The sequence below is a fragment of the Protopterus annectens genome, chromosome 1.part2 (genome assembly GCF_019279795.1).
Source record: "Protopterus annectens isolate FY-2018-M chromosome 1.part2, PAN1.0, whole genome shotgun sequence".
NCBI classification, from domain to species: Eukaryota; Metazoa; Chordata; order Ceratodontiformes; family Protopteridae; genus Protopterus; species Protopterus annectens.
The window spans coordinates 694569033-694594075 of NC_056727.1; the positions used below are offsets into that span (position 1 = coordinate 694569033).

Genomic DNA, 25043 nt, shown 5'->3' on the forward strand with positions numbered 1-25043 from the left:
TAGAGTAGATTTGTTGCACTGCCTTTCCATCTTGTCTCCTGGATACATAGGATGTCAAGCCTCCTCTTTACCATCATGTCATCTACTTCCAAGCTCCATCCTGTCAATGAACCTACATTGAGTGTAACAGTTCTTAGTTCATATTTGGCAAGTTGATTGTTTTGTTTTTGTGTTTTTTATTTTGGGTAACCCAAGCTGGGCAGCTGGACACCCACTAGCCAGTCGCTTATTGACTCAGGGCTGCAGGGTTGGTGTTATGGTGGGCACATGCTGGTCAATAGGAGCACATACACCCCTGTTATCCTGGGTCCATGGAGTAGGCTGGGGTCTCAACCCACATACCACCAGCAAATACCCATGCTCATTTTGCGATATTAGTCAACATGACTGAAATGACATAGAGCTATATTTTACACTGTCAAGTGGCTAGCCTTGCCATGGCATGCAGTCTCTGATCTCTGCTGCCCTATCTTGAGGGTATTGCTCACAAAAGTAGATGCCCAAAGTGGTTGATCTATACAACTTTTCCCCTTATAGGGCACTATGCTGCTGCCCGCAATTCCATTCTTAGGCGAGTTTGAGATGGAAGCACTCCGCATGTTTTTTGGAGGTGGAAGAAACCTCACAGAGGGAACATGCAAACTCCATACAGGCATTGGTCGAACCTTGTACCGTGTGCATGGTAGGCAAAGGCCTTAACCATTATGCCATCTGGTGTGTGTCTGTGTGTGTATGTATGTATGTATGTATGTATATATATATATATATATATATATATATATATATAAGAGAGAGAGAGAGAAAAAGAGAGAGAAAGAAAGAGAAAGCTGTATCTATTTGTGTGCTATATATATATATATATATATATATATATATATATAATACAATATGTATATTTATATATATATAATATGTATGTTTATAAAATGTATATAATACATATATAGATATGCACGCGCACACACACACAAGCAAAAGCAGATATATGAGAAGGAATGAACTAAAGAACTGAAGCACTATCTTTTCATCCTGACCAAACACTAATTTTCCAGCTCATACCTGTTCTTCCCTCTAACAGTTGTCATTAGGGTAGTGGTAACACTGTTCTTGAATGACGTCAAGGAGATCATTGGAATATAGGACAGCCAAATTTGCCTCTGGTGCATACATGAGGGACTATCACTGTAACTTGCTGGTAGCTCCCAGATAGCCTGGTTACTTTTGTAGCATCTTCAGTCTTTTTAGCTTTTAAGTATGTATAGAGTACTTCAGAATTCCTGTAAGCATTTTATGCGCCATCTGTCTTTGCATGAATTATTTAGGCTACTGCATCCCCTGAGGAATTCATATCTTACATATAACCTTTGGGAACAGAGCTGTTCTGCAGTTACAGTGTTGTGGACCTTCTCCTCTCTTGGTGGTGCATAGTGCCACCATTTTACTAATACTTATGATATCCTTTAAAGCTCACATTCTCCTGCTGCCCAGATACCTGTGTAGTTGTATGCTTAATTCTTACTGTTTTCTAATGAATATAAAATTGCAAGTTAATAGTAGTCCTGTTACCTCATTGCAAGTTACTTCATGTGCCACATTGCAGCCTCACAACCCGGACTGGTAGACAGGGATATCTGGAATTCAAGACCACAGCAGGTGGCTGCAAGCCAGCATTGCTAGTTTATCACCAAGTTGTTGTGTTGCTGGCTGAAATGTTGGATACTGGGTATTTTGCTTTTATGGCCATGTATGAGGCTAGAGAATGGACCTGTGTGTGTGAAGACCATTTATTTTGTATGATGTTCCAATATGAATTTGCAGGAGCCAGAGACTGACTGAAGATGCAATGAACAACATAATTTAAGTTATTGAAGTTGAAGGGCTAGTAGGGTTTACTCATATTTTATTTAGCTAGCAGTCTGAATGAATGTGATTGAATTTGTTCTGTTTTTTTTTTCTTTTGCTCTTTTACTTATTCCTGTTTGAGCTTTTTTTTCCTTGCATTATGTTTATGTTATAAACACTTTAAATAAAGCTGAACTTGAATCGTGTTGCAATTTAATTAGTGTTTCATGATACTGGATGTTCTTCATCTCACATTGCTGCAGTCCTTACACTTGGGTAGTCCGCTGTCCTCGGTCGGCCCGAATATCAAAGTATAAGGCTGACGTCGGTCAAGGCGCATTTGACTGACATCAGGACGTCAGGGTACAAATGCGCATGACCGACGTCATATCCTCAGTCTTTTTTGCCGCATGGTCCGATGCAGAAGCAGCATTGCAAGTGCCGGTTGGCGTTCTGAAATTTTTCGATTTCGGAGTTTCAGACCGAGTCAAAGTTGGCTAAGTACCCGCTAGAATATTTTAGTTTTTTCTTGCCTCAGTGGTTTACCGGATGTCAGAAAAAGTGAATCATTGTACTTCTTGTGGGCAGGAAAAGGCTTAGGGAATTTTTGTTTTTACCCCAGCATAGGCCTTTGGCTATACCTCCTGTTTTGGATGTAGTGGAAGATGTTTTTACAGAGGCTTCTCTTAATCCTGATTCTTTGCCTCCTGCTCCTGTTAAACCGGATAGGTATTACAGGGTGCCTGAAGCTCATAAGTATCTTTTTAAGAGTCCTAGGGCAGACCCAGAAACTGTTAGCCAGGGGCCTAAAGGTGTTAAGGCTTCTGTTGTCAAGAATCCGGTTCCTACAGATAAAGAGGCCAGGGCCTTGGATAGATGGGGAAAGAAAGTTTATACTTCTTCCACTCTAGCTATGAGGGCTTTGAATTGCCAGTTTCACATGTTGAAATACCAAAACTATCTCCTTTCACAATTGAAGTCTAAGGTTGATGCTCTAGCGGAAGGTATTGATTGTAAAGAGTTACAAGATTTAGTACATGTTTCTGAGCAAGTGGATAAGCATTCTTTGCAATGTGGTTTTGATGCTGTACAGGCCTCGTCTAGGGTGGCTGCCACTGGGTCAGTTCTTCGCAGGCACGCCTGGCTGAGGGATCAGAATTTATCTGACCATGTTAAAACAAGGATTTTAGATGTTCCTTTACAATCTGATGTGTTGTTTGGTTCTCCTGTTGAGGCAGTTTTGAAGAAAATGGAAGACAAGGCTAAGTCTATGCAGACTGTTAAAGATTTTTTGCAGGTTCAGCCTCCAAAGTTTAGTAGAAATTGGCCTACTAAGGGGTGGACGTATCCTTCTTATGATTCCCAGTCTAGGGGTAGATCTAGACGTGGTAGGGGCAGAGCTCAGGGCTCTTTCAGGCCTAGAACAGGGAGTTCTCCTGCACAGTCTTCGGTGAGGGCAGGGGTCAGTCCTTTCGTAAACAGACCCAATGACCTACCTTTTCAGCTGCCAGAGCCTTCTCGTCTGGCAGCACCTTTGGGAGGAAGGTTGGCGCTTTTCAAAGAAAATTGGAGTTTAATTACCCAAGACAGATGGGTATTGGATATCATACACCACGGTTACAGGTTTTATTTCCATACCTTGCCTCCTTTCAAAGGCATGCCAGACGTTCCTCCTCAACAAAGAATAGAGGCTCACAAGCAAATCTCTCTGTTACTCCAAATAGGGGCCATACAGCCGGTCCCTATGCCAGAAGTGGGCCTAGGATTTTATTCTCGCCTGTTCCTAGTACCCAAGAAGGGGAATACATGGAGACCAATTTTGGATTTATCTATCCTCAACACTTATCTGGACATTCCCAAGTTCAAAATGTTGACGTTACAGCAGCTTTTACCTCTGCTGGGCAAAGATCATTGGATGGTAACTTTGGATCTCAAGGAGGCTTACCTTCATGTTCCTATCAGACTAAGTTGCAGGAAGTATCTGCGTTTTCGAGCTGGGACTTCTCACTATCAGTTCTCTGCATTGCCCTTTGGCTTATCTACTGCGCCCAGAGTGTTCACGAAAGTTCTGGCTCCAGTGATAGCTTTCTTCAGGCTAAAAGGAATACAGATCTATCCTTATTTGGACGATTGCCTGATTCTGGCTCAAGGAAGGGACGAGCTTCTTCATCATTTGGAGTATGTGATAGCAGTGCTAAGATGCCTGGGGTATTCTGTGAACGAAATAAAGTCCAGTCTAGTACCCTCTCAGGACATGTGCTTTCTGGGTGTAAGACTGAATACAGCATCCCAGATGGCCTTTTTGACCCCGGACAAACAAAAGAATCTTTCCCTTTATTTCCATCAACTATCTCATCAGTCCGGGCTGACTGCAAGGACAGTCCTTCAAGCCTTAGGGTTCATGGCATCTTGTATTCTGGTGCTTCCCAATGCCAAACTGCATATGAGGAAGCTACAATGGTATCTCAAAAATGTATGGACACAGCACTGCCAGGATCTGGACACTGTCATTCTAATAATACCTTGCATTCAAAAGGAATTTTTGTGGTGGGCTCAGGAATGTCACCTAAACAAGGGACTCTCTGTGACCCGGCCAGAGGCGAGTCAGATTTTAACGACAGATGCCTCAGACAAAGCTTGGGGAGCTCATCTAAATGGAAAGTGGATACAAGACAAGTGGCCTGCCAGACTACTACATCTACATATCAACTTGAAGGAGATGTTAGCAGTCCAGTTTGCATTAATAGCTTTCAAGGATTTACTTCTTCCAGGGCAGGTGTTGATTCTAACAGACAACACAACTGTCATGTGCTACATCAACAAGCAAGGGGAACACATTCTTATCCTCTATGCAGGCAAGCAATGATTTTGTGGGAGACTGCTCTCAGTTTACAGCTCAATCTTCAGGCAAGGTTTCTGCCGGGAGCACAGAACTCCTTAGCAGATGTGTTGAGCAGACTAATTATGGATCCCCACGAGTGGAAATTGGATCCTCATGTATTTCAGAAATTGACAGTGTCATGGGGAACTCCAGACATAGATCTGTTCGCTTCTCCACTAAACCATCAGCTGCCAAAGTTTTGCACGAAAAGGTTTCATCCCACAGCTTGGAAAGTGGATGCTCTTTCTTTCAATTGGAGCAATCTTCATGTGTATGCCTTTCCACCTCTGCCTCTCCTTCCAAAGGTACTTCTAAAGGTCAGACAGGACAAGCCAAGGATGATTTTAATAGCTCCAGATTGGCCTCGACAGCACTGGTACCCATTACTGAGAAGTCTGGTACGGAAGCCTCCATGGCCTTTGCCTTCGATTCCACACCTGTTGTCCCAGGAGGACAGTCATTTGCTCAATGTCAAACTTCACTCTCTTCACCTAACAGCCTGGCATATTCTGTTTTGAACCATAGAGGGTCTCAACTTCCACAACAAGTTTTGAATGTTATTTTGGAAGCTAGAAGGCCTAGTACAAGGAAAGTGTACGCAGATAAATGGAAGAGATTTTTATTTTGGAGTGCAGCAAAGGATTTTGATGTTTCTGAGCCTAATTTAAGTGTGGCTCTTCAATATCTTACTGAGTTACTGGACAAAGGTTTGTCCTTCTCTTCTATTAAGGTTCATGCTGCAGCAATTTCAGCTCACTATGACTGTGACCCACCATTGTTTTCTCATCCTTTGTTCAAGCATTTTCGTAGAGGGGCAAAGAATATAAGACCCCCACGTAGAGCTCCTACTCCTGCTTGGGATCTCAATTTTGTGTTGGAGAAACTCACTCTACAACCTTTTGAGCCTGCAGCTACTGCTGAGTTGAAATATTTATCATGGAAGACTGCTTTTTTGTTGGCCATTACCTCTGCAAGAAGGGTTTCTGAATTACAGGCCCTTATGGCCGTTGAGCCTTTCTTAATTTTCCATAAGGATAGGGTATCTTTACGTACTAATCCTTCCTTTATGCCTAAAGTGGTTTCTAGTGTGGCTTTAAACCAAACTATTCATTTGCCTACTTTTTATGCAAATCCCCAAAATAAAGGGGAAAAGATTTTGCACACTTTAGATGTACACAGGCAGTTGCGATATTATTTGGACAGAACTAAAGGGTTCAGGCAGTCTCAGCAGTTATTTGTTTCTTTTGCTTTGAGTTCTCAGGGCAAGCCTGTGTCAAAACAAACTATTTCTAAGTGGATTGGGTTTTGCATTGCTTTCTGTTATTCCCATCATGGCAAGGAGATTCCAGCTGGGATTAGGCCTCATTCCACTAGGGCTACTGCCACTTGACAGCTTTTTGAGGGGTGGCAGCCAAGGATATTTTGGAGGCAGCTACTTGGAGTTCAGTGCATACTTTCTCTAGGCATTATCACCTACCACTTTACTCTAAATCCAGGGCTGGTTTTGCCACTGCTGTTTTGCAGGGCATTTTGGCAGCTCCTGCTTCCTTATAGTTTGGCCATCCTCCCTTACCTCTGCTTTGGGATTCTACCCAAGTGTAAGGACTGCAGAAATGTGAGATGAAGAACATAGTACAGTTTTGTACCTACCATAAATGTAGATGTTCGAAGATCCACATTGCTGCAGTCCAATTTACCCTCCCTCCTTCCCCTCTGTAGTTAGAGGCGGTTGTGTGGGTTGGGTTGTCTATATGATGTATATTGTATATATTGTACATATTTTTAGTGCTAGGATGGTTGGTTGTAGGTTTGCTGTCTTTTGGTTTTGACCTTTATTTTTAGGGTCTTCTGACATCTGGGGCAAGAAAAGACTGAGGATATGACGTCGGTCATGCGCATTTGTACCCGGACGTCCTGATGTCGGTCAAGGCGCATTTGACTGACGTCAGCCTTATACTTTGATATTCGGGCCGACCGAGGACAGCGGACTACCCAAGTGTAAGGACTGCAGCAATGTGGATCTTCGAACATCTACATTTATGGTAGGTACAAAACTGTACTTTCCTCCCTGTTACCATGCTGATAGGATAGCTGCCCATGTATGGCCTTTCTCATGTTCTGCCCAGAAATAATGTCTGACATTTATCAGCTACAGTAGTTAGTGATGAAGCCAAACCGCTCTTAATTCCCCGGTATGGCTCCCACCAGGGTGTTGTGTGTACTGAGTTTGCTCGTTTTTCCTATATCCCATGAGTTTTTAGCAAGTTCCTGTGTTTCTTTCCACATCCCAAAGGCATGCAGGTAGTTGATGATGCAAGGAATTTCTGGTAGGTATGTGTGGTGTACATGTGTGTGTGCTTCTTCTACAATGGAGTAACATTTCCCAAGATTGTTTCCTGATTTTCACCCATAGCTTGCCAGGATAGGTACAGGTTCCTCACATCCATGAAGAAAAAAGGGGTGTTGAAAATGAATGAACAGATTTGTTTTTTAGTTGCAGTAAATGTATACAGATGAATTGCTTTGCTTAACAGTCCTCATGTGGATATACTTTCAGTGTGTTTAACTTGTAAATAATTCCACATTCCTGTGTACTGTCACAGTAGTTCACCACCACAGGATTTGTAGAGTGTGTAGCCATTTACATAGGTGGTTACTGGGCTGTTGACCTGAAGGTCTTTATAAGCCTAGCCATGTGTACCCAATATCATACTAGAGAAACCCAATATAGAGGATCTTGCCTAAACTCAGGATCTTGGTTAGCAACGACTGCCCATATTTAGGAGGGTCATGGATGAAATCCTCGGCAGGAATTTTCGGTTTCCCATCCAGTCATCCATCCAGGCTACACTTAAACAGGGTCATAGAGAGTCTTTGTTTGATGTAAATTGGTAGCCTATTGCAGAGGAGTGGCAACCTCTGAGTGACATGTCTGTCTCTACAATAGGTCCTGTTTATGCCACTGGAGTGGGTGACCCTTATCCCATTTGACTTATGGATGTACAGCATTTCTATTAGGTTTGGATCCGAGTAGGCCAGGCACACGTCTCCTCTAAATAGTCTGTACACTACTGAGTACAGTGACAGTGACTTCAGTCTGTCAATGTATGACGTACTGAGACCCTGAATATTCTTGGTTAGAAATTTCTGAGATCTCTCAAGTTGCTGCAAGTGCCTAGTAAGTTACATACCAAAGGGAACATTGTACTCAGTTTTTGATATGATGAGAATCGCGTACAGGGGTGTTGTGACATCTTTCGCTCTTGAGGTAATGCCGTTGCTGATGAGGTGTGTAATGTAGAAATGCCTTCCTTACCACAGTAGATACATATTGGTCAAAGTGTAGTCTACAATCAGCTTGCGTTCCCAACTCTCTCACTACTGAGTTGTTACTTAGGGTATTATTCTTTATATGATAGTCTGCATGGATATTGTTTTTACTGAAGAGGATGATAATGCATTTTTTAGCATTTTGTTTGAGTCCATGGCTTTGGCACCAATCATTGGTTTGTGTAAGTCCCTGTTGAAGTATAATTACATCGTTTGGGAATTCAGTGATTACTGATGACTGCAAATTAGGTGCAGGCTTAATCAGCCACAGGCCCACTGTTTTGGCCTAAACTTCTGAAAAGTATATTCCAAACAATAGGGGGCTGAGCACTTACCCCTGTGGAACCCCATTGGTGACAGGTTTGCTGGTAGAGGTAAAGTCCCCAACTTTGACTGAGTGTGATCTGTCGGTGAGCCGGTTAGCAACCCACCTGATGGCATAAAGGTTGATGTTCAACTGGGGAGTTTATCAATGATGCCTGAATGTGGGATTGTGTCAAAGGCCTTGGCTAAGTCAAGATAGGCTGTATAGTATGCACAGATTTGCCTTTGTCTATGGCTTTGATGATGTTTTTGAAGAAGTCTACCATGTTTAACAGGCATGACCTGTCTTCGACAAAACCAAACTGTTGAGTCAAGAGTTTGGAGGTCACCTATATCCTTACTTATAAGATCCATGATGATTCATTCCATGGCCTTACAGGTAAGGCTGGTTTGAATTATGGGTCTGTATGGTACCCCCTTTATGAAGGGGGATGATGGTTGCTGTTTTCCATTCAGCAGGGACAAAACCAGTACTCAGGCTGTTGAAGAGAGTACCTAATGTAGTTGCTAACTCATGTTTTAGACCATCCGGTCCCATAGAGGCTGTGTTTTTTGGTCTTAGAGTGAGGATTAATGACTTGCTCTTTGGAGATGCAAGGTGGGGGAGATGTAGTGGAAATGCTTTGTGGAATGTTTGAGGGGACAGGGTGGTGAAATGTTCGCCAAATAAATTGGCTAATAGGTTAGCTATTTTCGCAGGATCAGTGTGTATGATGTCATCCATAGCTAGTTCAGCACACGTCTGGGTCCTACCTTTTAGGCTATGGATATAGCTGAAGAATGCCTTATGGTTATCCTTAGCTTTGGTTGCTAATTTTTTTGTGAAGTTGCCCTTAGAGGATTTTACAGGTTGTCTTATTTGTTTGTTCAAACAGAGGATGGTGTTCTTCCAGTGCTTTGACCGCTGTCTCTCTCTTTTTTTCTTAGACATCAACTTCTTCCTCTTGTATAACTTATTAATGCTATATGTCCACCAGGGAGGCTTGTTTTTTCTTGAGGATCTTGTTTTGATCCTGTCAGGTACAGCTGTGTCAATACATTTGTGTATGTCACAAATAAAAAATACAAAATGGTATGAGCAGACTGGGTTCCCAAACAAATCATATATGCAGAACAATTTAGGAAACACCAGACCACAGCAGATAGTATCAAGGGAATAGGAGCTTGGAAATTATTTATGCCATCCCTTAGGAGAGTATAATTAGCTTTGGTAAAATAGTTTAGCCTGATTTCACCTAAGAGGGGTTCATGTGTTATAGCTACTTTAAATGTGACTGATTTTTGATCAGATTTAACCAGTGACGGTCCTATACTTGTGGTGGTGCAGTAGTCAGCCATGTGGGTGAGGACCAGGTCAAGAATATTTGAGCCCCTTGTAGGTTTGCATACTGTTTGTTCCAGGGCATTAGTGTTAACAAAGTCCAGAAACCTTTGTGCAAGCATGTTGGTACTTGTATAAATTTCCCAGTCAGTGGAGGGAATAGTTGAAATTGCCTGTGACTAGAGGGTATGGTTGAAATTTGATTAAGTAGGTCTGAATAGGCAGCATGGATATGTTGGTTCATTGAGGGGGCCTATAGCTAATGACTTGAAGGGGGGGGGGTCTTATCCATAGTTAGTTAAACTTGGAGAAACTGCATGGAGTTTTCCTGTGTAATCAGTCTAGATGTGTATTTATCTTTGACGAAGATAGATACTCCTCCTCCTTTGGTTCTGACATGTTCATTTTGCTGCCTGAAAGTGTGGAAGGCATTCTAGCCTTGCAGGGCTGGGGTACTCTTTGCGGCCCTTTACCAAATGTTTGTGACTGCACAGATGTCAACATCCTGCAGGGAGAGGAGTGCTTCCAGAGAGTGCAGTTTCTGATTTAAACTCCTAGAGTTTAATAGCATAACTTTTAATTTATTTGTGAACGATATTTTCACATCAGAAATTTTGTTATTGAGACTTTGCTTAAAAAAGGCACTATGGGGAGTGACAATAAACTGTACTGTCAGCCATGTCAGGAGAAATAGGACAGTGGATATGTAACTTGTACCAGCACAGCTAGCTGGAATTTTGTTAAGAAGTATATGCCATTTGTGTATCAAACTGATTTGTACAGATGATTGTGTTTAAAAATTTATTTGTCAAGTTGCTTGTGTTAATATGTATCAACAGTGTTTCCTACTGGACAGAAAAGAAATATACATGCATTATTGTAATTGTTTAAATGTATACATTGTAACATCATATACTGGAAGGGAAGAGGTTAATCCACCTGATTTTGAAAAAAATATTCTTGAAATTAAATTACTTTGAGTTAAGTCATAACAATGTTATCCCACAGTTTTGAAGGGAGCCAGAGACAGTGTCTGTGCTAGAGAATAGTTTGTAGCTCCTGTAGGAAGAGTGGAATGGTTTTATTGGTTTATGGCTTCCAGGTGCTGCAGCAGATCGTAGAAAAGCGCCAGATATGTATGTTAGCACATAAGGTGCTAAATCCTAGCAGCTTCTAGTGTTAGTAATAGTGTACCAGAAGTCAGATGACCAGAGGTATGTGATGTCATTCTGTACAGAAATAATGTTTTAATATTAGAAGAGACTGAAGTCTCAGGGGCAGTCTGTTCTTGGAAACCTGACTAGAATGACCCTCACCCACATCATTTTGCCTTGCAGTAGTAAGTAACCTAACTAGGGAATAGTAATTCTTTTAGTCAATCAGGAATAGATAGTGAGATTAGCTAAATACTGATTTTCTGTATGTGTGTGAAACTTTCCATTGGTGTTATTTTTAATATTTCCTGTGGCTGAAACTCTGGTGTTTACTGTAAATAGATATTTAGCATTTTCATGTTCTTTTATTATTTATTAAATATATTTAAACGTGTCATTGTGGCAGCTCATTTTAGAAAACTATTTAAATTTTGAGAGTATTTGAATATATTTATTTTGTGATAACTCTGGCCACTCCTGAAAGCCTTGCTGTTTGATAAACATTATATTAATTTCACTCAGCATAATTGAATACCCTTTAAGAGCCTTATAGTAACTGACTGGTGGCAGTGACTCTACCTTACAGTCTGGGCAAAGTTAGTAGAGCAGGTAATCTGTGCCAGCCTTTCCTAGGTGTGTGTGTGTGTGTGTGTGTGTGTGTGTGTGTGTGTGTGTGTGTGTGTGTGTGTGTGTGTGTGTGTGTGTGTGAAAATTAAATCTCAGGGGGTATGTGACAGCTACTTGGAGCAGGGACATGAAGCACTGGTTTCACAGAGAGGGTGCTAGAGGGCTTGGCTTGGACACTTGGCTGAGGACCTAACCCTGCAGCTGTGCCAGTGGAGTTTTATTGGGGACCTGGAAGGAGACAGACAGAGCAACCCAGACCCAGGGCTGAGTATGTTCCCTGTGTGCTCTTAAGGGAAATTGTGCTTGATGCAGAGAGGTTTACGTCTGGAAATACTGTGTATATCCATTTGTATTCCAAGTGCACGTTCCTTTCCAGTGTCAGTGGTGAGGATTCAGGCTCCTTGATTAGCAGCCTAGAGTGAGGACATCACAGGAAGGCAAGTGCCTTGGCCAATAACTGAAAGCCTAGAGGTGACAGGTGAAGACCATTTCTGGCAAAGCAGCGTGGTCTATCAGCCATGTCATTCCAGGCTGACAGGAACTGGATCCCCTTAGAATGACACCAGAAACTAAACCTGTTGTTGAAGTCAGTCATTTTTTGTTTGTATTGTGATATCATCCTAGTTGAGGGTAGAATGCTGCTCAAGGCTAGTGACATACCTGCCTGGTACGCATACTCATAGAGCTCAAACATGTCACTCTTTTATATAGTCCAGTGAAGTACGTCTCAAGTCATTCACACCAACATGAACTATGATGGAGTCATAACGGTACTTGTTGACAGACTTGAGTGCACGTGTGATCTGTCTGATCCTGGCACCAGATAGTCAGCTGACTTTAGCCTTATCCTTGTCCAGCCTGGTGAGTGGGACATCTGTGTATCTCACAGTGGAGTCACCTATGACTAGAAAATTGGTTTAGATGGGCTTTGCCTTAGGGGATTATTTGGTCAGACACTGGTGCTTGTGTTGTTCTGTATTGAGTACTGTAGGTGCTGTATTAGGTGTAGCATGTTTGTGTTTGGTAGGTTTGTGGTGTTTAGGTAGGTTTCTGGTGAGTACACCTGCCTATGATGGTTTATATGTTGAGTGCATGGTTTGCGTAGGAAGTGTATTATGTGAGCTGACATATGATTGGTATGTTCTATCTGTCAGCAGTGTACCCTTATGGAGCAGTTATTTATTTAGTTATTTATTTATTTTTATTTATTTGTTTACTGGGAAAGTCCAACTTGGAACGAGCCAATTTTCAGTAGAGGCCTGGGAAGAAATGTTCGAGATGCATGTCTTTGTAATGTGGGAGGAAACCCACACAAATGCAGGCAGGACATACAGACAGAGGGCACCCCAGCTGAGAATTGAACTGGAAAACCTCTTGCTGTGAGGTGACAATGCTAGCGCTGCACCGTCCATTATGATAAAATGCTCTGTGAATGACACTTCAGTTTTTACCACTGCACCCTTGCTAATTTGTGTAATGAACCAGATGTGAAAGTAAGTATTGTGGTCACTGTACTCCTGTTGAGGTTCATACTTTGAATGACCTTGTATGTTGATGTGTTATTTGCTCTTCAGTATGTTCTCAGTAAAAGTTTGTGTAAATTGCTGCTGTGCACTTTTTTGCTTTGTTTAGGTGTCTGTATTCCTTTTCCATGTGATGCTGTTCATTTCATATAGTGCAGAACTCAACTATAGTTCTGCAAATGTGAAATAAGAAAACCACTCTAGTCTCTATACGTTCCTGCACAGTACACAACTTATGTGTACATAGTGTTTGCATTTTTCATTGTGTGTGTGTGTGTGTGTGTGTGTGTGTGTGTGTGTGTGTGTGTGTGTGTGTGTACTGGTATTTGTGTACTGTTGATCCACTGTGAGCCATTCTATTAAAAGCTCTGGAACTTGGGCATCTAGTCTAACAAATTAAATGTATGCTTGTATAAATGATACCAACTCAGGTCTCCATTGAAAGGTTACTTGTCTAGTGGGACTAACCTGGTCAACAAAGGATAAAATAAATAAAAATAAAATTACTTTGTTTCAGGACTCACATGGGTCGAAACAATATTGAGTAGACTAACACATTCTAGGACATGTCCTTGCCATGTATTATTTATTCTTAAGTTAATCAGTCTTTTGCAAGCTTGTGCTGTTATGCAGCATTGTGAGGCTACCTAGATGGCAAATGCTTTTGCTGGGATGTTGCATTTGAAACTTAAGTCTTGGAGACTGCATTTTTCCCTTTACACAGAATACCTCTGTCATGCACTGAGGTTGATATATGAAGTGTTTGCACTCGGCTTCTGTTTTGAGCTCACTTTTGTACTCTGATGTGTTTTCTTTAATTAAATGTAGCTTTGCCTTCAGATTTTGAGTTGATTGCCTCATATCCCAAGATAATTGTATATACGTCATTTTTCCTTTCTAGCTAGTGCCATGGTGGACTTTGCGATACATAAACATTCACCAGCAGTTGTTGGAGGAACGCTCACCTCAGCTGTTTGCTCTTGCCCAAAGCTGTGCAGAAGAAGGTACGAGTCATTTATATCAGTCACATTAGAAGGAGGTGGGCTTTGTCTGGAGAGCACAATTATGATGGATTACTCAAAATGTTGTGACATTTAGATACCCCAGAAACTACAGAGACAAGCATGCATGTGATATAGGGAAGGTAGTATATAAATCAGTTTTGTGTTCCATCCATAACAGCTTCTGCATTAATGAGCTGTTACTGATTCTTATCAATTTGGCAGAAAGTTTAAATATTTGTAATACATGTCATTTAAAATTTCTGCCTGCCAAATAATAATAAATTTTAATATGTCTTTGTTTTCTCATTTATTCACTTACATTTTATTTTTAGCCTTTTCCTACTGGAAACCGCTATCTGTTCATTCAGTGACAAGAAAAAGAAAAAAAAAACAGATTACTACTGTGCACTTCAGGGATGTTTTGTTGTTGTTTAGCCCATTGCAGGGCATGCCAGAAGAACTGTTTTTCAGTCTGTAAATTCATGCAGTATGAGCAAATGTTATGCATACAACACTTGTAATGATCTTACCAGATAAATTATACAGTGTCAGTCACTGACCTTATAGACACTTGTTTCAGTTAACATCTAAATCTGCATGGCTTATACCTTATTTAGTTTGTTTTTCAAAAAATGGTTGGCGGTGAAGTACTGGAATTATTGCTGGGAGAATCCTGTGTTTGATGTATTATGTTTTCTGCTAGTATTTCTATATGGCAGATTTTTAAGTGTTTAAGTTCTTTCTGATGTTCTTCGTGTTTCACTGTTGCAGTCATCACATTTGGGTTATCTGCTTGCAGTAGCCCTCAGTCGGCCTGATTAACAAAGTCTTGGGTCCTGCATCGGTTGCTGTCCCTTCTTCCATGATGTCAGGTCATCAGGGGTATAAAACATGCAGCCGACGGCATTACATCAGTCTTTCTTGCCGTGTGGTGCCCGAAGCAGAAGTAGTTCGCAAGTGCCGGTCGGCCAACTCCTGAAATTTTCGTTTTTGAGTTTCAGAACCGAAGTCTTCAACTAAAGCTAAGTACCCCATTGGGGAAACTTTTTCTTGCTCCTTACTGATGTCAGTAAAAGTTAATAATTGCATTTCTTGTGGAAAGCAAATACCTCACAAAGATTTTCATTTGTACTGTATTCCTTGCCTAGGCCCTGATCACAACGTACCTTGCTGTTGGTTTTGTGCTTTATTTAATCAATGCACTATCTGTCATCGGTATAATTTCGCCTCTAAATATTTCGGTTCTCTGTTCAATTATCCAGAAATGTCGTCGGTAAGCCATCCGACTACCGGAATTCCGAAAAAACACAAATATAACGAGACAGGCCGCCTAGGTCCAAAGCTGCCGACGACGCTTCTCCTAAGCCAGTCGCCAGTTCGCTGGTACTCAGTGAGGTGCTTTTGCAGCCCCTGATACCCGCTACTTCTGATTCGCAGGCCTCTACTGAGACCCATTTGGAGTCCGGTATGCCACGAGATGCTTCAACTGTGGAACCTGCGGATGTCTCTACCTTGGATGGGACTGGAGCCACTGTGCAGGCACCGGCTTCTGAGGGTGTATTCAGGCCTACGGACTTGCATATTAAACAGACTCCTCCTTCTTCTTTAAGGCCTAAACCTCGAACCATGCCTAGAAAACTGATGCCCAGGCCATATGCTCAGGCCTCTATGCCAAAAAAACAAATGCTAAGAATGGCTGAAGATCTTATAACTTTAATCAGGGGAAGCCAACCACCCTCTTCTAAGAGGCCTAGGACTGAAATTGTTTATGATTCTTCTGATGATCTGGATTTACCCTTCTCTACTTATGAGGATTCTGATACAGAGAACTCTATTCCCTCTGCTTCCCCTCCAGAGGATTTTTCTTTTGGTGAAAACTTGCACACTCTAAGGGAGCATTTCCACTGGGAAAGCCAGGATTTTTATGATTCGAAAAAGAGGCTTAGGGATTTCTTACTCTTGCCTCAGCATAGGCCTTTAGCTATACCTCCTGTACTAGACATTGTTGATGATGCCTTTTTGGAATCTAGTTTGGCCCCCGATTCTTTGCCTCCTGCTCCCAGAAAACCTGACCGATATTACAGGGTTCCTGATTCTCACAAGTTCCTTTTTAAAAATCCTATTGCGGATCCAGAGACTATTTCACAGGGACCCAAGGGCATTAAGGCCTCTACTGCCAAAAACCCTACCCCTTCTGATAGAGATTCCAGGGCGCTGGATAGATGGGGTAAGAAGGTTTACACTTCTGCAACCTTGGCCATTAGGGCCTTAAATTGTCAGTTTCATATGTTAAAGTATCAACAACCTATTATTGGATTGCTTAAACAGAAAATGATGTTGATTCCTGACTGTGCTGAAAATAAGGAATTACAGGATTTAATGTATTCTGCTGAACAGGTTGGAAAACATACTTTGCAATGTGGGTTTGATTCTTTAGAGGCCACTTGCAGAGCTGCTGTCACTGGGTCTGTACTCAGAAGGCATGCTTGGCTTAAGGAGCAATCTTTGCCTGGTGATGTTAAAGCTAAACTGTTGGATGCACCCTTAAATCAGGACCTCCTGTTTGGCAACAAAGCTGAGGAAGTTCTTAAAAAGATGGAAGGTAAAGCTAAATGTATGCAAACTTTTAAAGATTTCTTAAAAGTTCAGCCTCCAAGATTTAGTAGGCATTGACCCTCTAAGAATTGGTCCTTTCCAGCTCCTTCCAGGCCTTCTCAATCCAAATCCAGACACAACAGAAATCCCAGATTTCAGTCCCGGGGTACGCACAAGACTAAGCAATGGGGGGCTTCCACTTCCAAATCTGGGAGTAGTAAGACTCCCCCCTATGGAAAATGGCCTCAATTACTTGATTTTAAAACTTCCAAGCACTTCTCAACTGAATGCTCCTTTAGGGGGAAAGATTGGTCTGCAGGCCAAAAACTGGGGACTCATTACCCAGGACAGATGAGTTTTGAATATAGTGTCCCAAGGATACAGATTTCACTTCCACACATTACCAACGTCAAAAGGTTGGCCAGATCTACCCCCAAACCAGTGGGCAGAGGCTCAAAAGCAAATACTCTCTCTTTTAAACATAAAGGCTATTCATACTGTACCAGAAGAGGAAAAAGGACAAGGTTTCTACTCCAGACTTTTCCTGGTACCCAGAAAAGACAATTCATGGCATCCTATTCTGGACCTGTCTACTCTTAACACCTTTTGATTCCAAAATTCAAGATGCTGACTCTTCACCAGTTGCTTCCCATGCTAGGAAAAGATGCCTGGATGGTAACACTCGATTTAAAAGAAGCATACCTGCACATCCCAATCAGGGAATCTTGCAGAAAATACCTATGCTTCAAAGCAGGCTACAATCACTACCAGTACTCTGCACTACCCTTTGGCTTATCTACTGCGCCCAGGGTATCACAAAGTGCCTAGCCCCAGTCATCGCATTTTGCAGGCAAAGAAATATTCAAATATACCCATACTTGGACGATTGTTTAATTCAGGCAGAAAGCCAGGACATACTTTTGAATCATCTGGCCTTTGTACAAAGGGTGCTAACTTGTCTGTGGTACACCATAAACAAAAATAAATCACACCTGGTACCCTGTCAACAAATCATATTCCGGGAGCAAGCTTGAATACAACTTCCCAGATGGCTTTCCTCATGCCAGAGAAACAAATTAATTTGACAACCTACTTCAAACAATTGGCCACACAAACCCTACTATCTGCAAGGCAAATACTACAAGCCTTGGGGTTCATGGCCTCCTGCATTCTTCTGATTCCATATGCAAGACTACATATGAGGAAACTACAGTGGTATCTAAAAAGCCTATGGTGTCAACATTCTCAGGCTCTAGAAGCAATGATTCCTATCATACCTTGCCTACGCCTAGAGTTTCTCTGGTGGGCAGAGGCCTGCCACCAAAACAAGGGACTACCATTCACACCACCCCCTGCCGCCCAAACCCTAACAACAGACGCATAAGATTATGAATGGGGGCTCACTTGGCAGGGAAGTGCATTCAGGGCAAATGGAACCCAAGTCAAATGCACTTGCATATCAATCAAAAAGAAGTGTTAGCTGTACAGCATGCTCTGACAGCCTTCAAGTATCACATTCTTCTAGGACAATTAATGGTAAAGATGGACATCACTATTATGTGGTACATAAACAAGCAAGGTGTTACACATACTTACCCCCTATGCAGACTAGCCATGGCATTGTGGAACACAGCCTTGAGCTACCAAGTGCATTTACAACCTCAATTCCTGCCAGGAAAACTAAATACACTGGTAGACAAACTAAGTAGAAACCTCATGGACCCACACGAGTGGAAGCTGGAACCAAGGATTTTCAACATGTTGACAAGCAAGTGGGGGAGCCCAGATATAGACATGTTTGCCTCCCCCCACAACTATCAATTGGACATATTTTGCACAAGGACTCCCACAAACAAGCTTGGAAAGTGGATGCTCTGTCCTTCAGCTGGAAACAACTATCAGTTTATGCCTTTCCTCATTTGCCTCTCCTGTCCAAAGTACTACTAAAGATCAAACAAGACAAACCAAGGACAATTTTGATAGCACCAGACTGGCCATGCCAACACTGGTACCCCCCTCGTCACTGCTGGTCCCATGGAACCTGCCTCAGACTCCTACCCTATTGTCTCAGCAGGAGAACCAAATTCTGCACCCTCAGCTTCATACACTGAACCTAGCAGCCTGGCTAATTACCTAATCTCTCCTTTACCATCCCTCAGTAAACCAGTGATGGGCATAATTTTAGAGGCAAGGAGGCCTAGTACTAGAAAATCTTATGCTGAAAAATGGAAAAGATTCTGTGCCTGGAACCACTCTCAAGGGATGAGCACAGCAGTGCCCAATTTACCTCAGATGTTACAGTACTTAACTGAGATGCTTTACAAGGGCCTGTCTTTCTCCACCATCAAAATTCACGCCTCAGTCATTTCAGCTCATTATAACACAGAACCTTCCCTCTTCTCTTATCCACTGCTTAAGCAGTTCCTCAGAGGGGCCAAAAATCTACGACCACCCAGGAGATCCCCAACTCCAGCCTGGGACCTAAACTTTGTATTGGAAAAGCTCAGCCTTCCTCCTTTCGAGCCAGCTGCCACTGTAGATTTAAAATTCCTCCCTTGGAAAACAGCTTTCCTTTTAGCAATCACTTCAGCAAGAAGGGTATCTGAATTACAGACCTTCATGGCAGTGAAGCCTTTCATCATCTTTCATGTGGACAGGGTGTCCCTCAGGACCAATCCCTCCTTCATGCCCAAGGTGGTATCCAGTGTGGCCCTTAATCAGTCCATTCATTTGCCAACCTTCTTTCCTAACCCACAGAACAAAGGGGAACGGATACTGCACTCCTTAGACAAGCACAGACAACTTAGATTCTACTTGGACAGGACTAAACCTCAAAGGAAATCTGACCAGCTGCTGGTGGCATTTGCTGCAGGGGCAGAGGGGAAGGCTATTTCAAAGCAAACCATTTCCAAATGGATAGGGCATTGCATTCATTTCTGCTACAAGCACCATGGGGAAACCTGTCCCACAGGGGATCAGACCCCACTCAACCAGGGCTGCATCTACCTCTACAGCCTTTCTCAGAGGCGTCCCTACCAGGGACATCCTAGAAGCTGCTACCTGGAGTTCAGTACATACTTTCACCAAGCATTACCATCTGCCAATTTTCTCTAAATCCAGAGCTGGCTTTGCCACTGCAGTCTTGCAGGGCCTTATAGCTGGTCCTAATGCTATCTAAATTCCTCCTCCCATCTTTAGCTTTGGGAATCTACCCAAATGTGATGACTGCATCAGTGAAACATGAAGAACATAGTACAGTTGTGTACACTTACCATAAATGTAGATGTTTGAGTGTATTCACTGTTGCAGTCCTGGTTACCGTCCCTCCAGCCCCCTTTCTTCTTTTGGCTATACCTCTACTCTACTTTACTATGCTCAAAAGCTTTTTGGTGTATTTGCTTTTTTGTTGGAGGTATAACCTTGTATATTTATAGATTTAATTGCTTCCCATTAGGGGGGCAGCTGACAGCTAGGGCAAGAAAAACTGATGTAATGGCGTTGGCTGCATGTTTTATACCCCTAACGATCTGACGTCATGGAAGAAGGGACAGCAACCGTAGCAGGACCCAAGACTTTGTTAATCAGGCCGACTGAGGGCTACTGCAAGCAGATAACCCAAATGTGATGACTGCAACAGTGAATACACTCGAACATCTACATTTATGGTAAGTGTGCACAACTGTACTTTTTCAGTCCTATTTATCTGTTTATTTCAAGATGGTTGATTATTTTAACATTTTTTTCAAACTGATTTTTGTCCCAGTGCCTGTTTTACAAGCCACCTGCAGTAGTACTTGAGCACATTATTTCCAAAGACCGGGTATATCCAGCATAGATAGGGGGGAAGAGAGCTATCCATAGGGGCCAAGGATGGTTTGCACCCTTGCCTATATTCCAGCAATAATGGTGTATGTTATAGGCCCTAGTGTCTTCCCTGAGAATGGGACAATATGACCTATACCACTGTGGGAGTTACTGTAATCTCCCCATGCAGGTGCACACTCCCATGCATCCACAGTGATGTTTGGTACATCTGCAACTTGATGGCCAAATGCCTTTCTGTGAGCCATCTTTACAGTGCACCCATTCCTGTGAGGGGGGTATAGTATAACCTTCGCAGTCTACCCCTTTCCCCCCAGGATAAGCATATCCATCCTGTCTGCACCAACTCCAGCAAACACCCAGCTGTTAATCAAATATCTCTATACATATATGTATATATAAATATACCTGTCCTGTAGTAAAAGCTTTATCCCCCTAAGCCAGTAGACCTGGCTGAGATTATATTAACATTTTTTAAAACAAGAAATATCTTTATTAAATTATCATGTATGACATAGACCATGTTGGTTTACTATCACATTGGCGATTGCACTATGTGCGATCAACCAATGAGCAAAATTCAGGTAGCAGAACCAGAAGTGCGATCACAGCATAGTCGAACTTTACAATAGTGAACATTCATTATAGCAAAGTTCAACAATGTAGTGCAGATCGCACTATAGTGGGGATCGGGAAATTTACCCTTTCCTCAGTGTAGTGCAATTTCGGAATTTGTATATATAAGTAGGGGGGGTGTGGGGGGCTTACTCCCCTGCAAAAACCTGTTGTAGAATGTTGGGTAGATAGGAGCATTTCAGTGTAGTCGACATGTTCGATATTCAAATTCACTGAAATGCTCAGTTCGGCATTTACACTGTTCAGCGTTCTGATTTCTGAACATTTCGTTCGGACATCTGTACATTCGAGCATTGTACTGTCAAACATGTGATAGCAAACCGACCATGTTACATATATATATATATATATATATATATATATATATATATATATATATATGTATGTATATATATATATATATATACACACATGAAAACAAACCATAGCAACACAATCTCAGTTGCAAACATTGTCCATTCCAAACTGTGCCGACACAACTGTAGCTGCAAACATTATACATCCTTTTTAACATATCCAGTCATTGTTCGTCAGCCATTACATAGCTCACTCAAATCTTGCCTTCTTTTAAATCTCATTCCTCATCTGTATGTCTTGATCCCACATTTCTCACTTTTTCCTTTGTAATTTCCTCCTACCCTTTTCTAAAGATCCTAGTTCCAGTTGTGTTATCTATGTTACTATCTTCGCTGCTTCTAGTAAAGTTGGTTTAGACTTTGATTTCCATTTTCTAGTAATTGTTTTTTTAGCAGTCATCATAATTAGACTCAGCAAGGCCTTACTATGTCTAGGAAATTCTGATTCTGTATCATAGCTCAAAGAATAATTTCTCTAGCTACTCCAGTTTACTCACCCAGCATCTCCGACAGAGCAGTCTGCAGGGAATCTTTAAAGTCTGCCAACTCATTACACTCCCAGAACATATGTTTCCAGTTGCCTCTTTCTTCCTCATCACACCTCCAGCATTTGCTGTCTATCTGAGGAAAAATTCTTTGAAATCTGCTTGGGGAAATAAAAATACCTGTGTAAGAACTTCCAGGCAAAGATCCTAAATCTTCTAGATTTTGTTGCATATTTGGGAGACATACACATATACCCATGTTGTTTCTCTGTGAATTGTTTATCTAATATCTCTTCCCAATCCTTTCTAACCTCCTCTGATTGATTCTTATAGTTGTTATGCAGTATTTTATATGCTGTAATTATTCCTTTCTTAAAGGCAGCTTCTGTTCTAGATCATACTAAAAACTCTGCCAATGCTAGTCTTTCGTTTAGGACCCCCACCTCCACCACCACTTCTTTCTCTTTGCCTATACTCTGATATCAGTCCTTGATATGGAAGGCATTCTCTAGCCTACAGTCCAAATAGGTTTTTGGCATCTTCCCATTCTATTACCTTTTTCTCTCTAGTTATTTCCTGCCAATGCCTTGGTTCCTTTGCCAGTTTTCTCCAATATATTCCCACCCCCTCTTGCCTATTGTGTGTATCCCTAATTGCAGTCATCCCTATCAGCAGAATCTCCTTTCTCCATTCCTGTATTGGCTTAGTTCTTAGAAGACCTTCTGCTACTTTATGAATATAATATTCTGTATGATTATTGTTGCTGTTCTTAAAGGTCTGCATCCAAAATCACAGTCTCTCTCTCTCTCTCTTACCTGAGCGCCCCTGTTTCATAGTCATCTCTTTATAGTTTTCTGCTTGTGCTTTGTATAGGAGCATATACCTGTGTTACTTTGAAATACCCCTTCAGCTCGGGTAATCCCATTCCATCCTGTTCTACTGGATAAATAAACTTATCCCACTTGACTCTTGCATCTCCCCCTCCCAGATAAAATCCTTCAGCTCTTTATTAATTCATAGGTTCATAGGTGTGTACTAGGCTAATGTCCCTGGAGCCTATATAAGCCTAGCCCAAGAAGATTCCCCTGGCATCCACAACTTCTCTTGATAATTGATAATAATATGCCTGACCAATGTACAAGACTAAAAGCATTTTAACTGCTTGTATCTTACTATTGATATCCATATAACAGAGCTTCCATTTTCTCAGTTTTTGTATTATCTTTTGTTTAGTCTCTTCCCACATATCGTTAGCTGCCACACCGGTATCATTTTTCTTCCATACACCTAAATACTTAATTTTGTCATGTCCCCAAAAATATGGATATTGCTAAACCAGTTCATATGTGGGTACTAGCTCCATTAATTTTGCATCCTGAAAAGGTTTGAAACTGTCATGATATGTTCCACAGCACTGTAATGTCCCTTTCTGGTTTTGTCAGGTATAAAATAATGTCATCTGCAAATAGAGACCGCTTTTCTTGACTAGCATACCAGTTGTGTTCTTGAATTTCTGAGTCCCTTATTTTCTTTGCCAATGGTTCTATATAATGCAAATAACAAAAGGGAGAGAGGAAACCCCTGCCTGGTTCCTTTGCTCAAGCAGAGATTATCAGAGAGGACTCCACCCACTTTAATTTTCACCTCCAGTCCTTCCTATATTCTCACAATAAACCTTATAATTTTATCAGGGAATGCAAATGCTTCCATTGCTCTGCTCATAAAATCTCAGCTTACTCTGTCAAATGCTTTCTCTGCATCAAGATCCACCAGCAACAGTGGTATTTTCTTACATTCTGCTTACCGCTGGATCATCACTGTTCTGTTTGTTTTCAAAACTTTGTCTCCCCTCCACAAAACCACATTGATCATATTTATCAATTTTGGCAACACATTTGACATTTTTTTAGCCATTATAGACATAAACACTTTATAATCATGATTTAGTATTGAAATGTACCTGTATGAAGCAGTATCTGATGGATCATTACCTTCTTTAGGTATTGCAGCTACTACCGCTTTCTTACAGGATGTTGGTACTTCTCTTCCTCTAAAAATACTGTTAAAGAAAGTCTTCCAGATCTTTTATCGTTTTTCCCTCCTAGCTTCCCAACTTACACAGGAATACCATCTATTCCTCAGGACTTTCCTGTAGATTGGTTATACATCATTTTTATCTCATGTCCTCCTATTCTTTCTGTTAGTAATTGAGCCTCCTGTCCCACTATCCTTGGCATATTTAATTCTTCCATAAAGATTTCATTAGTACCTTTTCTTGATTTCCATATTTCTCTATACAGACTTTCATAGAATTTCTGAAATAAGTAGCTGTAATCACTACTTATTCAATGACTTATTTAAATTAATATCGTACGCGCATCCTGCTCATAATAGCTTGCTGCATCCTGTTGTTTTTGTATACTATTACAGACTGTGTATATTGTGAGTACCTACTAGAGGGCTTTGTAAATATGTTTGACTCATATCTGTTATGTTCTGTCTGTGTTATCTGGAGCTTTTCTTTCTGGGCCGCCGCTGAAAATGAACATATATCAAGTTGGACTATCCCGGTCAACAAATGTAAAATAAAATAAATAAATAAAATATTTCTAATATTTCTACAAGAGCTCTTATTTCCTTGTTATAAGCTTCCTAAGCTTGTTGGCAGCTCTTTCTACTTTCTGTTGCCTGAGTCATTGCGCTAAAAGTTTTTGTGCTCTACAGTTATTGTCAAAAACAGTTGCTTAACAGCAGTCTTTCTAAACTCATGCATATTATTAAGGTAATCCCTTATTTTCTGTTCGGCATTCTGTAGTTGCTCCTCTCTTGCTTTGTGAGATTCCCCCTATTTTGCAATACTTTAATATTTGTCAGTCCCTCTAAATAATTCTTGTTACTTCTTAACCATATCTCCCTTTCTTTTATTCCCGCCATATTTTTAAATTCCACTTTAATTTTATCCCACTCCCTAGCTATATTTTAAGAAGTTTTTATCTTCTGTAGTAGCTCAGGCAGGACTCCCCGTGGACTATGATGTTTGCAGATGACATTGTGATCTGTAGTGAGAGTAGGGAACAGGTGGAGGAGACCCTGGAGAGATGGAAATATGCTCTAGAGAGAAGAGGAATGAAGGTCAGTAGGAC

The 25043-nt window shown here is 41.4% G+C and overlaps 1 protein-coding gene across 2 annotated transcripts in view; it reads left to right on the forward strand.

The window, feature by feature from the left end:
- TTC27 (tetratricopeptide repeat domain 27) overlaps positions 1 to 25043 on the forward strand; it is a 2723583-nt gene that overhangs the window by 433109 nt on the left and 2265431 nt on the right. For both annotated transcript variants that reach the window (XM_044058498.1, XM_044058490.1), the window contains one exon: positions 13904 to 14006. In XM_044058498.1, coding sequence (XP_043914433.1) covers positions 13904 to 14006 — 103 coding nt within the window. The remainder of the gene's footprint in view (positions 1 to 13903; positions 14007 to 25043) is intronic.